The sequence below is a fragment of the Daphnia pulex genome, chromosome 10 (assembly GCF_021134715.1).
Source record: "Daphnia pulex isolate KAP4 chromosome 10, ASM2113471v1".
In the NCBI taxonomy this organism is placed as follows: Eukaryota; Metazoa; Arthropoda; class Branchiopoda; order Diplostraca; family Daphniidae; genus Daphnia; species Daphnia pulex.
In genome coordinates, this window is record NC_060026.1 from 7,618,107 (window position 1) to 7,630,156 (window position 12,050).

The following is a 12,050-nucleotide window of genomic DNA, read 5'->3' on the forward strand; positions in this document are numbered from 1 at the left end:
TTTATTACTAGAAAATTTGCAATTAATATTTATCTTGTGTTATTTTACCATTCGAATTTATTATTTTATACATTTCTATACAAAGTTCAGTCTTCTGAAACGTTGCAACAAGTACATCTGAACTGGCACAACATGTCCGAGTGTCGTTCCGTCTACGGCAACGCCTTTCCCAAATCCATCTCCATTTGTGAGTCATCCTAATTTTGTTTGAGTGGTGGTGAAGAAAGTGGACGCTCGATTTCGCGATCGACAATTCAAGTAGGAATATTAAATCATCTGGCAACGCTGCTTAACGCTCCACCCACCCAACAGTCAATTGTCAAAAACTAAGTTTCGCTGTTGCTACAAAGGCTATAATTTATTTGGTTGAAAATTTGATTAACGGTCGAACTTTTTAATGTTTGAAAATGGAACTTCATAATCTAGATATTAGGTAATGCTTGATTATTCAAGTTGTTTTGTTTTCTATGTGTTTATGTTACATCTTTTTGAAGGACTTGGAAAGTGAAAAATTATGCAACCATTGATAGCAAAACATCATCAGCGAGTGACGATGTTTTAATTAACAAAAAACTATTAAAAACCACTTCGCGTAAATCTACAAAATTGGGTAAGTTGAAACTAGGTCTAATAAGGGAAACTAAGTACTATAATAATTATAAACTAATGAAACAAAATTATAGATCAACCTCAGAGAATCTCGTCGCAAGAAACAATCATTACATCTACTTGTGAATGTCTTTCTCCTCATGAACTGAGTGACTTTTCAGAATCTGATGAATCAATCGGAACCACTTCATGGGAACGGTCTATTTCACAGGCAAGCCAGTGTCAAAAACTTGTGCGTAACAGGAGAACTGTTTGTGAGGAAAGCATGAATCCAATAATTTCAAAATCTCCAGAGAAAATCAACGTTACACAAGATGCTATTTTAATATTCAGTCAACTGTTATGCCATCAACACTTCCAGTAAAATGGAAACCACCTGATAAAATAATCATGATCTAGTCGATTATAATTCTAGTTTTAAACTTTACATTTCATAGGTAACGCCTGGGGCGGAGGAATTAAGTCGAATGTATATTTGCCTTTAACAGGACTACGCTTAGGTTTATCACGTAATTGTGCAAGGAAGCCATTACACCCAAATTTCAAAAAAAAATAGAATAACATTCTTCAAACACGCAATAAAAAAACAAAGTCAATTTATGTCATTTTTAATAAACAAAATACGGACAGCAATACAGTGATTATGAACATAGTTTATTTTTCTTCGTTCATTCAAGATTCTTATTTTACTATTCTTATTTATTATTATCTTATTATTATTATTGTTATTCTTTATTTTTCTTCTTTATTTAAAACTAACAATGGACAATAAAAAACGTAACCAATTTTGTTATCCCTATGTAGGGCATGTTATTTTATCCCCTATAGGGCACGAATCGAAAAAAAATTGCACGAAACACAAAAAATATAATGAAAGAGTATAATGAATCTAAAAATAATAAATGGAATATTTGTTAATGTTAAGTTAACAATCCTCCGCTAGGGGGACTATCCTCGATTATGCACAACGACTCTCAATCGTTGTCATCGTCTTTCTGACGTTCTATTATGTGTGTGTGTCTTCTCTTTCTTATGGTGAACACTTTGTTCGTTCAGCATCCCACCTAGATTATTATCTTACAAGTGTCTCTGTATTCTGTGCTAGTGGACTGCGATCAAAGGTAATATGTTATATCAATCTACCCTCTTTACAATAAGAGATGGCAGCCCTCTTGATGTCAAGAGACGGCATGTTTCCTCAATGTTGAGATGGTAATAAACAAGATGAAAAGTAATGTCTATCCCTTGATCATAATCTAATAGGTTATGGGCCCAGAGACGCAAGTCGACTCATATCAAGATGGAATCAAATCCCTCGACAAGAGAAGGAGGCATTAAGACAGAAAGGTTCAACGGAAAGAACTTTGCCATTTGGAAATATAGCATCCAACTGCGACTCCAAGAGCATGATCTCAAAACCATAGTTAATGGATCAAGAGCTAAGCCTGCTGAGGTTATATTTAAAAAAAAAAACAACACAATATTGGTACATACAGAAACACACTGTAATGCCATGCTATATTTTTTCTCTCCGTCCAGGTCAAAGAAGGCACTGTGGTCACGAACAAAGCCCTTATTGACAAGTGGATGAAGGACGACAACTTGGCAAAGTACTTTTTGTTCAACACCTGTCACGAAGAGCAACAAAGATCTCTTTTGACATGTGACACAGCAAGAGATATCTGGGTCTCCATCGAGAATCAGTATCAGCAAAACTCCATTGAGAGAAGACAGGCTCTTCAACAGCAGTTTCTTAATGTCACTTTCAACAGTGAACACGGTGTCAGAGCCCACATCGAGGGAATCAAGCTCCTGGCCAAGGACCTTACAGAAGCAGGCTGTGCAACAGACGAGCTGAGCATCAGCAATCGTATCCTCACTACTCTGCCCGATCAGTTTCTCGGCTTCTTCACTGCGTGGGAGAGCACAGCAATGGCAGAGAGGACCCTCGCAAATCTCACGACGAGACTCTGCAATGAAGAAGATAGAAACAAAAGACGCCATGTCAACGTTCACAACAAAGATTCGGACAACAACAAAGCTCTTTACGGTCAGCCCTCGCATCACTCATCATCGCAGTATCCAGCTCCAAGTTCCTCACACCATGACGCCTCACGAGTCGATGCCGGCCCATTTAATCGAGAAGCAGCTCGATTTAATTCGAGCCCCTATCCACAGAGGGGTGGCAGAGGAGGAAGAGGAAATCGCGGTGGATTTCGTGGCGGCAACCGAGGTTCCGGACGTCGGGACTCTCGTTTCTCTTCATCCAACGATGGGAACAAGAGAAGAGACGGGAAATGCTGGCATTGCAACTACTACGGCCACTGGCAGAAGGAATGCCGTTTCTTAAAGGATGATCCGGCAGCATATGCCGCATACTTGCAAGAAACAGATGACAGAGCCATCATCTTGGATCCCAGCCAACCAAGTGTCAGCATGATCGCCCACGCCGCTCAATCCTCTCTCTCGAACCATCAAGCTTCTGAAGTCTACTTGGACTCGGGCGCAACTCAACACATGTTCCACCAACAATCCAGATTCTCGAACTTCAAACCTATTCCATCAGGAGGGAAGTCGATCGAAGGAATCGGCAACAGTCGCGTGGAGATAAGAGGAATCGGTGACGTCACCTTTAACGCGTCGGTGAATGGATCAACTCAGCTCATCACATTCCACAATTCTCTTTTTGCACCCGAGCTCGGCATCAACCTCATTTCAGTCGGGGCTATCACAGCAAAAGGGGCAGCGATCCATTTCTCCGGAACCAAAGTTCACGTCAACCTGAACGGTGTTACCATTCTCTCCGGAAAACGTAACTCGGACGCTACTCTCTATCGTCTGGAGGAGACGACCGAGACCGCTCAACCAGCATGTCAATCTTTCCGAGCTCTCTCCCGTTCTAGTCACAATTCTATTGAAGAATGGCACCTTCGCCTCGCACATTTGAATTATCCAATGATGATCAAGATGTCCAAGAGCGGCGCAGTCGACGGTTTCACTCTGCCAGCAGGAACCCAACCTCCTATAGAACACTGTCACGAGTGCGCAGCGGCCAAGGCAAAGCGCACTCCCTTCTACAGCAGCACCTCAGATAGGTCCTCCCGCATTGGTCAACTGATTTTCTCCGACGTCTGGGGTCCAGCTCAAGTGAAGAGCCTCGGAGGTGCCCTCTACTGCTGCACCGTGAGAGACGACTTCAGTGATTTCCGCGTCGCATACTATCTCAAGACGAAGGATCAAGTCGCGGGTGCAATTTTGGATTTCATTCGTCTCCTTCACACTCAGACAGGACAACTGGTCGAGTGCGTGCGGACCGACGGCGGCAAGGAGTACGAGTCGAACGACTTCGAACAGCGACTGAAAAAGAAGGGCATCAGGCACGAGACCTCCGTTCGCCATTCGCCTCAACAAAATGGCTCAGCCGAAAGAGACAACAGGACGCTCTTCGAAGGGACTCGCGCCTTGTTGCACTCCAACAAGTCTCTTCCTCTCTCGCTCTGGGCCGAAGCAACAAATCACAAGATCTACATTTTGAACCGATCTATCTCCACCACTTGCCCAGATGTGACACCGTACGAAGCATGGTTCAAAAAGAAGCCAAATCTTTCGACGCTCAGGGCCTTCGGAAGGGAGTTCTACGTTTTGATTCCCAAGGCAATTCGTACAGGCAAACTCGAGCCCGTTGGAAATCTGGTCTACTTCGTCGGCAACTCCGACACTCAGAAAGGAGAGAGATTCTACGATCCGTCTACCGGAAAAGTTAACACGAGCTGCGACGCTTCACCGGCTCATCACGTCTACGCTCCACGTCTCCCCTCCGTCGACTTACAGAAAGACACTCAAGTCTTCCCACAGGTTCATCCCAACACCGACGAACAAGTAACTACAATTTTCCAACCGCCTGAAGATCCTCGAGACGACACGGTGCCTACCTCTCCGCTCATCTTTCCTTTAAGCAGTCAGCCTGAGTCTCCCTCTTTTCCACCTCCAACAAAGAAAGGAAGACTGGTACGGACGCGCACGGCCTTAGAAGAAGAAAACCTAATAGACGCGCCTGCGGTTCCAGATCCCCGTCGCTCGTTGAGAATCAAGACGCCAAAAGTCATCAAGAGCATGAAGGCAGCCGACGGCACCAAGTACGCGACAGCCCGATCGACGGAGAATGAAGTACCGGATCAATATCAAGACGCCGTGGCCTCTAAACAAGCAAAGGAATGGATGGGTGCCACACTGAAAGAATACAATTCACTGCAAACGACCGAGACCTACACGGAAGTCGATCGGCCGAAAGACCGTTCAGTGATCAAAACCAGGTGGACCTACAAGCTGAAGCCGGGCTTCAAAGGAAGCCCACCAATCTACAAGGCTCGTTTCGTGGCGAAAGGCTACACGCAGGAGCCCGATGTCGACTACACGTCATCCGAAACGTACGCCCCGACCCTGAAGGTCGACTCTCTTCGAGTGCTGCTCTCCATTGCTGCCGTCCACGACTTGGAACTCACACAACTTGACGTCAAGACCGCCTTTCTCTGCGGATCTCTGACCGAAGAACTGTACATCGAGTTGCCAGAAGGGTTCACTAAACCAGGAAAAGTCGGTCGGCTCAATCATCCAATCTACGGACTGATTCAGTCAGCGTACAACTTCAACGAGACCTTCGACGGCTATATTGTCAAGTACGAACTGATCCGTTCCAACTACGACCCGTGTCTCTACTATCACATTGGAAAGGACCCGAACGACATCACTCTGTTCGGGATTTGGGTCGACGACGGCATCCTGGCAACAAAGACGCTAGAAAAGGCAACAGCCATCATCCAGCACCTGGAGCAGTACCTTGAGATGACCTCGAGACCAGCCGACATCTTCATCGGCCTCGAGATCACAAGGAACCGCGAAGAGAGGAAACTCTACATCTCTCAAGGCACCTACGTCCGTTCACTGCTGGAGAAATTCAGGATGACAGACTGTCATCCCCGTAACGTGCCAGCTGATCCCTGCTCTCGCCTCAGCGCCAGAGACCGCCCACAGAACAGTGGTAAACCTCCGCTCACAACGACACCTTACCGCGCCGCAGTCGGCGGCCTCATGTACGTAGCAAAGATGACACGCCCCGACGCCTTGTTCGCCGTCAACGCTTGCTCCCGGCAAAGTATCGACCCCGGAGTACCTCACTGGGAGGCAATCAAGTGGATCTTGGCCTATCTGGCAGGCACAATCGACTTTGGGATCTGCTACGGAGGGACAGGCATCACAAATCATCTTGTCGGCTACTCCGATTCTGATTTCGCAGGTTGCGAGGACACCCGGCGATCCACCTCCGGTCTAATATTCATTTTGAATGGAGGCGCGATCTCTTGGACCTGTCATCTTCAGAAGCCGATCGCACTTTCAACCGCCGAAGCAGAATACTACGCAGCCGGACACGCCAGCAAAGAAATCGCGTGGCAAAGAAATCTGTTGGAGGAGATCGGATTTAAACAACAGGAGCCTACGCCTCTTCCTTGCGACAACAAAAGCGCCATCATGATGGTTCACAATCCGGTCTTCCACGCAAGGACGAAGCACATCGAGTTGAAGTACCACTACATTCGCAAGGAGTTCAAACAAAAGAACATCCGTCTTCTGTCCGTCTCATCCGCAGACGAATTGGCCGACTTCCTCACGAAGCCCTTGAAGGTAGAAGCACTTCGACTGAACAGGGAACGCATCGGTGTCTGCAGCTTGCCTCGAAGCTAAAACAAAATTCAAATTTTCGTATTTTTTCTTTCTTATTATTCTCCTTACGTCTAACACTTCTCAATTCTTTCAAAATTAAACACCTAGATCAACACGCTCAGATTGAGGGGGAGTGTTAAGTTAACAATCCTCCGCTAGGGGGACTATCCTCGATTATGCACAACGACTCTCAATCGTTGTCATCGTCTTTCTGACGTTCTATTATGTGTGTGTGTCTTCTCTTTCTTATGGTGAACACTTTGTTCGTTCAGCATCCCACCTAGATTATTATCTTACAAGTGTCTCTGTATTCTGTGCTAGTGGACTGCGATCAAAGGTAATATGTTATATCAATCTACCCTCTTTACAATAAGAGATGGCAGCCCTCTTGATGTCAAGAGACGGCATGTTTCCTCAATGTTGAGATGGTAATAAACAAGATGAAAAGTAATGTCTATCCCTTGATCATAATCTAATAGTTAAATATAGTCATGACCATTGGCAATCCGTGAAAGTTTTTTTGTGATCCGTGCAAACGTTTTTGTGATCCGTGCATAGGCTTTGGTGATTTTTTTTTCTGAATTTTTTGTTCTAAATTTTTCTTTTCTTGACTAACTAATTGTTATACAAGTGAACGTGTATTGCTATTATAACATCTCTCCATTTTTTTGTTTCTTTTTCCATCAATGTATACATGATAAAAACATATAAATTTAATTAAAATACAGGATTTAATTTCTCTATCTTGATGTCAACACCAAGACAGTTCAACTCCACGAACAATATCTTTCACTGAAATGGGCTGGAACAACACACCACATTGGTCAGCAAGTATGTAATAAACTTAAACAAAATTGCAATTCAATTGATTTTATGAGACTGCATGAAAATAATGCTATTTTTTGTTTCACGTTATTAACCTTAACATTTTGTGGCATCAACATCCAATATCCATTGTTTTAGTAATAATTTATGTGAAATTTGTTAAAAATTGAAATACAAATTTATAATTGATTTTGTTTCAGGTTGATGACTTGATAATGTTTAAAAGTATTAAAACTAGTCAAATGAGGCGAAGCTTTGTTCTTGAAATCTTTACATTTTAACTTCAAGTTGGCTTTGTAATTTTGTATGATTAAACTTAATTAGATTATTATTTTCTTAACCTTTAATTAGAGCACACAATGTCTGTTCACAGCACACTCTTCTTAATTGATGTTAGTACTCTTTTTGATGGCTGAAGTGATGTTCCGTATTTTCAAAGGTGCCTGTAATGAATTAGCAAAAATATCATGATGAAAATGTCCATCAATTTAATCAATTCTGTTATAATTCTAATTTTGAACATTATCCGATGTAAAAATCATCAGATATCTGAATGATTGTGTGTTGCACTGCAGCTCAGATGTCACTGTATATAAATAGAAATCAATAATAATTTTTCGATTTCAGTGTATATAAAGCATTCTATAGTCTGGTAGTCCTACCTTAAAAAAAGATTAAGATTGAATTCAATATCCCAAATATTTTCAAATAAATCACAAGACCAGCTGACTAAAAAGAATGCATCTGCATGACATCTCCAATGATCAGACTTTTCCAGTGCTGAAATTCTAAGAAAGATAAGCAAATGGTTCTCCTAACTGAACATAGAGAACTAACAAGATGTATTACATTAATGGGAAAATTTATCAACTCATTTACTTTTGATTCTTCTAAAGTATCTTTATGAGATGACTTGCAGCCAAGCGGAACAAGTTACTGTAGATGAAATTTTGACAGCATGCACAGCAGTTTTGACCCACGTATTCCGATGATTTCACCATGTTGAAATTACAAGGTAGATAATGGATTTCCAAAATTATTTTCAGCCTTACACACTAGGCCAGCAAGAGTCACGATATTGTTAAAATATACCGGTATTTTCAAATCCGAGGTAGTCTGTGGTATGAGATAGATTATTTTAAAAATTGTAATTTTCATGCTGAATCGCTTTTAAATTTTGCACATCGATATTTTACATTCAATAACCATGAGAAATTAATCATTAATACCTTTAATTATCACTTTGGTGAACGTCACGACCAGTAACCCATCTTTGCTGCGTTTTTTGAAACAGCATGGCGCGAGTTTCATTTCTCTCCCTCTCCCTGAATACAATCATTCTCATGGTCAATCAAATATCCGATTATTCGTTTTTTGGTCTAATTAGGACCACCATTTCACCTAGAGAGAATTAAACTGATGAGGAATTTACCAACTAACTAACTGTTATTTCTACTACAGCAGACTACAATGAATTCAATTTTTGGTTGTTGGTGATTTGTTAGCATGGCCTACTGAAATATCGGCCCATCGGCTGGCTATCTCCCTGTCGCCGATTGATTTCATAGCCAGAGGGTCGTAAGGCTCTTTTATACATTCCTTATATCTTTAGTGTTTGTCGACTTCGTTGTAAGCGCTGTTTGTTTTTTATTATAAAACGTGGTGATGTCGTAGGATTCAACGTTTTTTTTCTTTTATCTATCGATCTGACAGTTATCTCTTGATCGGTTAACGTGTTAGTTTAAAATGTTCTTTTGCAAAAATTATGGAATTTGCGGGAAATCTTTTTTGAAAAACTACCAGTTCCACAATCATTACAAAAACTGTTTAATTCACAGAATTTGTCCGATGTGTCCTTCACGACCGGTATTCAAATCTGAATCTGGGTTTAAAAGTCATGCAAAAATGCATCGTGTATGTTTTTTTCTTGTTTTTTTTTTATTTCTAATTTTTGTTGAGGGAAATTACTGTTTGTTGTGCATTAGTGTTACTATACATTTGTGTTTTGTGTCGTTGAATAATCTTTTAGGTGTATGTTTTTCCGGAAATCATTCGTTATGGTCAAGAATTGGAGATGGCGTTGGAACCTGATTCAATTCTTACGGATGTGAATGTCTCTGAAGTTGCTGAAGTGGGTGTCGTTCGTGATGGAGAGGTCGATGTTGCTTTGCAATGCGATCGACGTGAAGTGAACGTCGGTGAAGATGAAGAGTTGGTCAGCGAAGTACCAGTCGGTCTTGTGGAGAGTAATGTGGCCCTTGTTTGTCATCAAGAGGTGGTCAGCGAAGTTCAAGTTGGCGTTTCGGCGGAAGATTCTCTTGTTCTTTGCGATGAAGAGGTGCCGTTCAGCGACGATCAAAACGGCGATGTGGAGGTTAATTTGGAGATGATGTGCGACGGAATGAGTGATAGAAGTGAAGAAATAGAGGACGGCTCCTTTGTAAGTGTTTTATTGTTGTGGTGTGTGTCCTTTTTTTCTGTATTGTTAATTTTTTTGAATGTTTTTTAGGCATTGGCTTTTGAGAAATTTTGCGAGGACTCTTCTAAGGTCACTAAAAATTTACGTCGTGAAGAAGAACGTTTTGTGGAGTTAAATCGACGTCTTGAGGATACTATTGAAATGTAATTATTTTTGTTTTTCTTTCGTAAATATTGAATTTACAACTGATGTACGCCTGCTTCGGACGCTTAATTTTTGTTTTCAAAAGTAAATGCAATAAAGTGATGAATCACACCTGCAATATCAATGATCACCAGTGTTTTTACCAACACTTTGGACCCAAGTGGAAGGAACACCTGAGTATCTATCAACAATGCTGGCCCAAGTGGAAGGCATCCCGGGGTTTCTCCAATCACGAATGGCCCAAGTCGAAGGGGAAGAAGTGAAATAAGCGGATTTAAATGAAGATAAGATTATTGACATATAGGACGATCCATCATTTACTCACTTTTTCAAAATACATTAACACAATGAAATCCCGCTGCCAAGCAGTAATTGATGCGAAATGTGGCCACACCAGATTCTAATACACATATTGAACTCTAATCTTTAAAATTTCTTGCATTCCTTTCTCGAACTAAACTTAGAAAACAAAAATTAGCTGGGTCATTTGAAATTAGCTTAATTTATTTTTTGGCAGGATCTGAAGTGACAGACTTCACAGTATTTGTAACCAAAGGCTTCTCCTGCTTCGCTTTCAAGTTGTAAGAGTCATTCGTTACATTTTGAGTAGCCTGCCCTTGCCCATTGCATTTTACTGTTGGCTCGAACTTGTACACTTCCCCTGTCTCATCATGGATGGCTGTAACACCATCATCTAGGAAAATCCACTTGGCCATTCTTCTAGAACATGAAATTATAAGTGAGATTAGTGCCCTACTTCATAACAAAATAAGTTATTTTACCTTACACTCGTAAAAATAATGGGTTCTGGCTAACACTTTTACCAGTAACCGTTCTTGTGATATCAAAATCAATCAGATTTTTCCCAGCTATTATAAAGATACACAAATTAATATAATGGCTTTCATATTCAAACGAAAAACTTACCTCAGAATGAATAATCCCAACTATTTCTATTCACAAAGCTTGAAATGAGAGCGAATCGAGGAAACAAACAACAATACAGTCAGGAATAGTCTGCTTGTGATGGTGACAGAAAAAGAGTAATCAAGCGCCTATAGTGGCACTTAAAAGAGATAATCGTCGTTAAAATGAGGAGGTCTCTTTTTCACCCCTCCACCCTCTCCCATACCCGGCGGCATAGCCGCGGGTAGGGACAACGAATGCAGCACATGTGGGGGGTGATCCAATATTTGTGATTGATCCATTTCCCCATATAACCACTATACTTTTTACAAACTAAAATTCAGAAAGATAAAGTCTTGTTCTTGATCTTTCCGATAAAAAAAAATGAACGTCGTAGGGGTCATTTAAGTATTTTTTAAAAATTCTGGCGCGAGACACCGTTAGGCCTATCTCGCGCGGGTTAAAACACCACTTTTGGATCAGGGTGATCCGATACCTGTGGTGGGTTCTGTATATTGTTGATGACACCAGTGATACAAAAGAAACATTTGAGACACACATACAATACACAGAGCACATACACCGTTACCTCACTCCACGAGAACCTAGACAAGAAGAAGGAAAAAGGAAGCCCCCCCCCCTTTTCTAAGATGACTCCCTCCCACGTTGCCAGACTTAAAGAAAAGCCTGGTGTCGTCACTTGCTCTAAAGAAGGGGAAGGGGGTAAAGCGGGTTTGCCAAATGGACAGCCGTTTCTAATGGTCGCTTCACGGCTGTGTTGGCTTCCCCATCCTGGTTTTAGGGTAAAAGTAAGCCGATTTGGAAACTTTAAAAAGCGCCTCTAGTGAGTGTGTCAGCTACAACGTCCAGTTACTTTTGGGAGCCTAGATGGCTCTTTTTAACGTTTCCACTTCACAATTCTGACAGACCCGCCCTAAAATCTCTGAAAATCGGTTTACTTAAACGAAAAAAAAATGTGAAGAGGAAAAAAGAAGAAAAATCTTGACTCACACCCCCATCATCAAATCACGTCACTGGCATCACCGCGATGATCCACCACCCCTTTCCCCCTCCCGTATTATGTATGCAGTATAATATAAAGAGATATATATTAAGACTCTGCTTCTGCTACTGCTCCATCACGATATATATAGAAAAAGTATAGGCCGGAGAATGGGCCACGTTTTCTCGATCTCAAAAGACTTGAAGAGCGGCCCAGGCCTTTAAAATCATTAGCCAACGCAAACAAGAAAGGCGAAACTTATTGTGTCCCATTGTGGGATGGGGGGGGGGGGAATTTCCAGCTGGACAATGCAATAAATGCAAACAAGACCCAAATAGAAAGATAGGGGGGTCAAGAGAAGGCGCT

General features: G+C 41.7%; 1 protein-coding gene and 1 long non-coding RNA gene across 2 annotated transcripts; one reads left to right on the forward strand and one right to left on the reverse strand.

Moving 5' to 3' along the window:
* Positions 1–324: 324 nt before the first annotated feature.
* Positions 325–1,006, forward strand: LOC124205776. The gene is made up of 3 exons (XM_046603288.1): positions 325–433; positions 495–610; positions 684–1,006. Exons 1-3 carry the CDS (start codon positions 408–410, stop codon positions 971–973), a joined length of 432 nt encoding a protein of 143 aa, XP_046459244.1. The 5' UTR covers positions 325–407; the 3' UTR covers positions 974–1,006.
* A 9,255-nt stretch (positions 1,007–10,261) lies between these two features.
* On the reverse strand, positions 10,262–11,260 carry LOC124205777. The gene is made up of 3 exons (XR_006879468.1): positions 10,703–11,260; positions 10,558–10,644; positions 10,262–10,495 (listed from the first exon to the last, which is right to left on the reverse strand). It is a non-coding gene; the product is annotated as an uncharacterized LOC124205777 (long non-coding RNA).
* Between the last annotated feature and the right edge of the window lie 790 nt (positions 11,261–12,050).

Excerpts from the sequence above, each read along its gene's own strand:
- LOC124205776 (XM_046603288.1), top strand. The coding sequence starts at position 408 with ATGGAACTTCATAATCTAGATATTAG. Across the intron at positions 434-494 it reads CTTCATAATCTAGATATTAG|GACTTGGAAAGTGAAAAATT; the intron begins GTAATGCTTGAT and ends ATCTTTTTGAAG. Across the intron at positions 611-683 it reads GCGTAAATCTACAAAATTGG|ATCAACCTCAGAGAATCTCG; the intron begins GTAAGTTGAAAC and ends ACAAAATTATAG.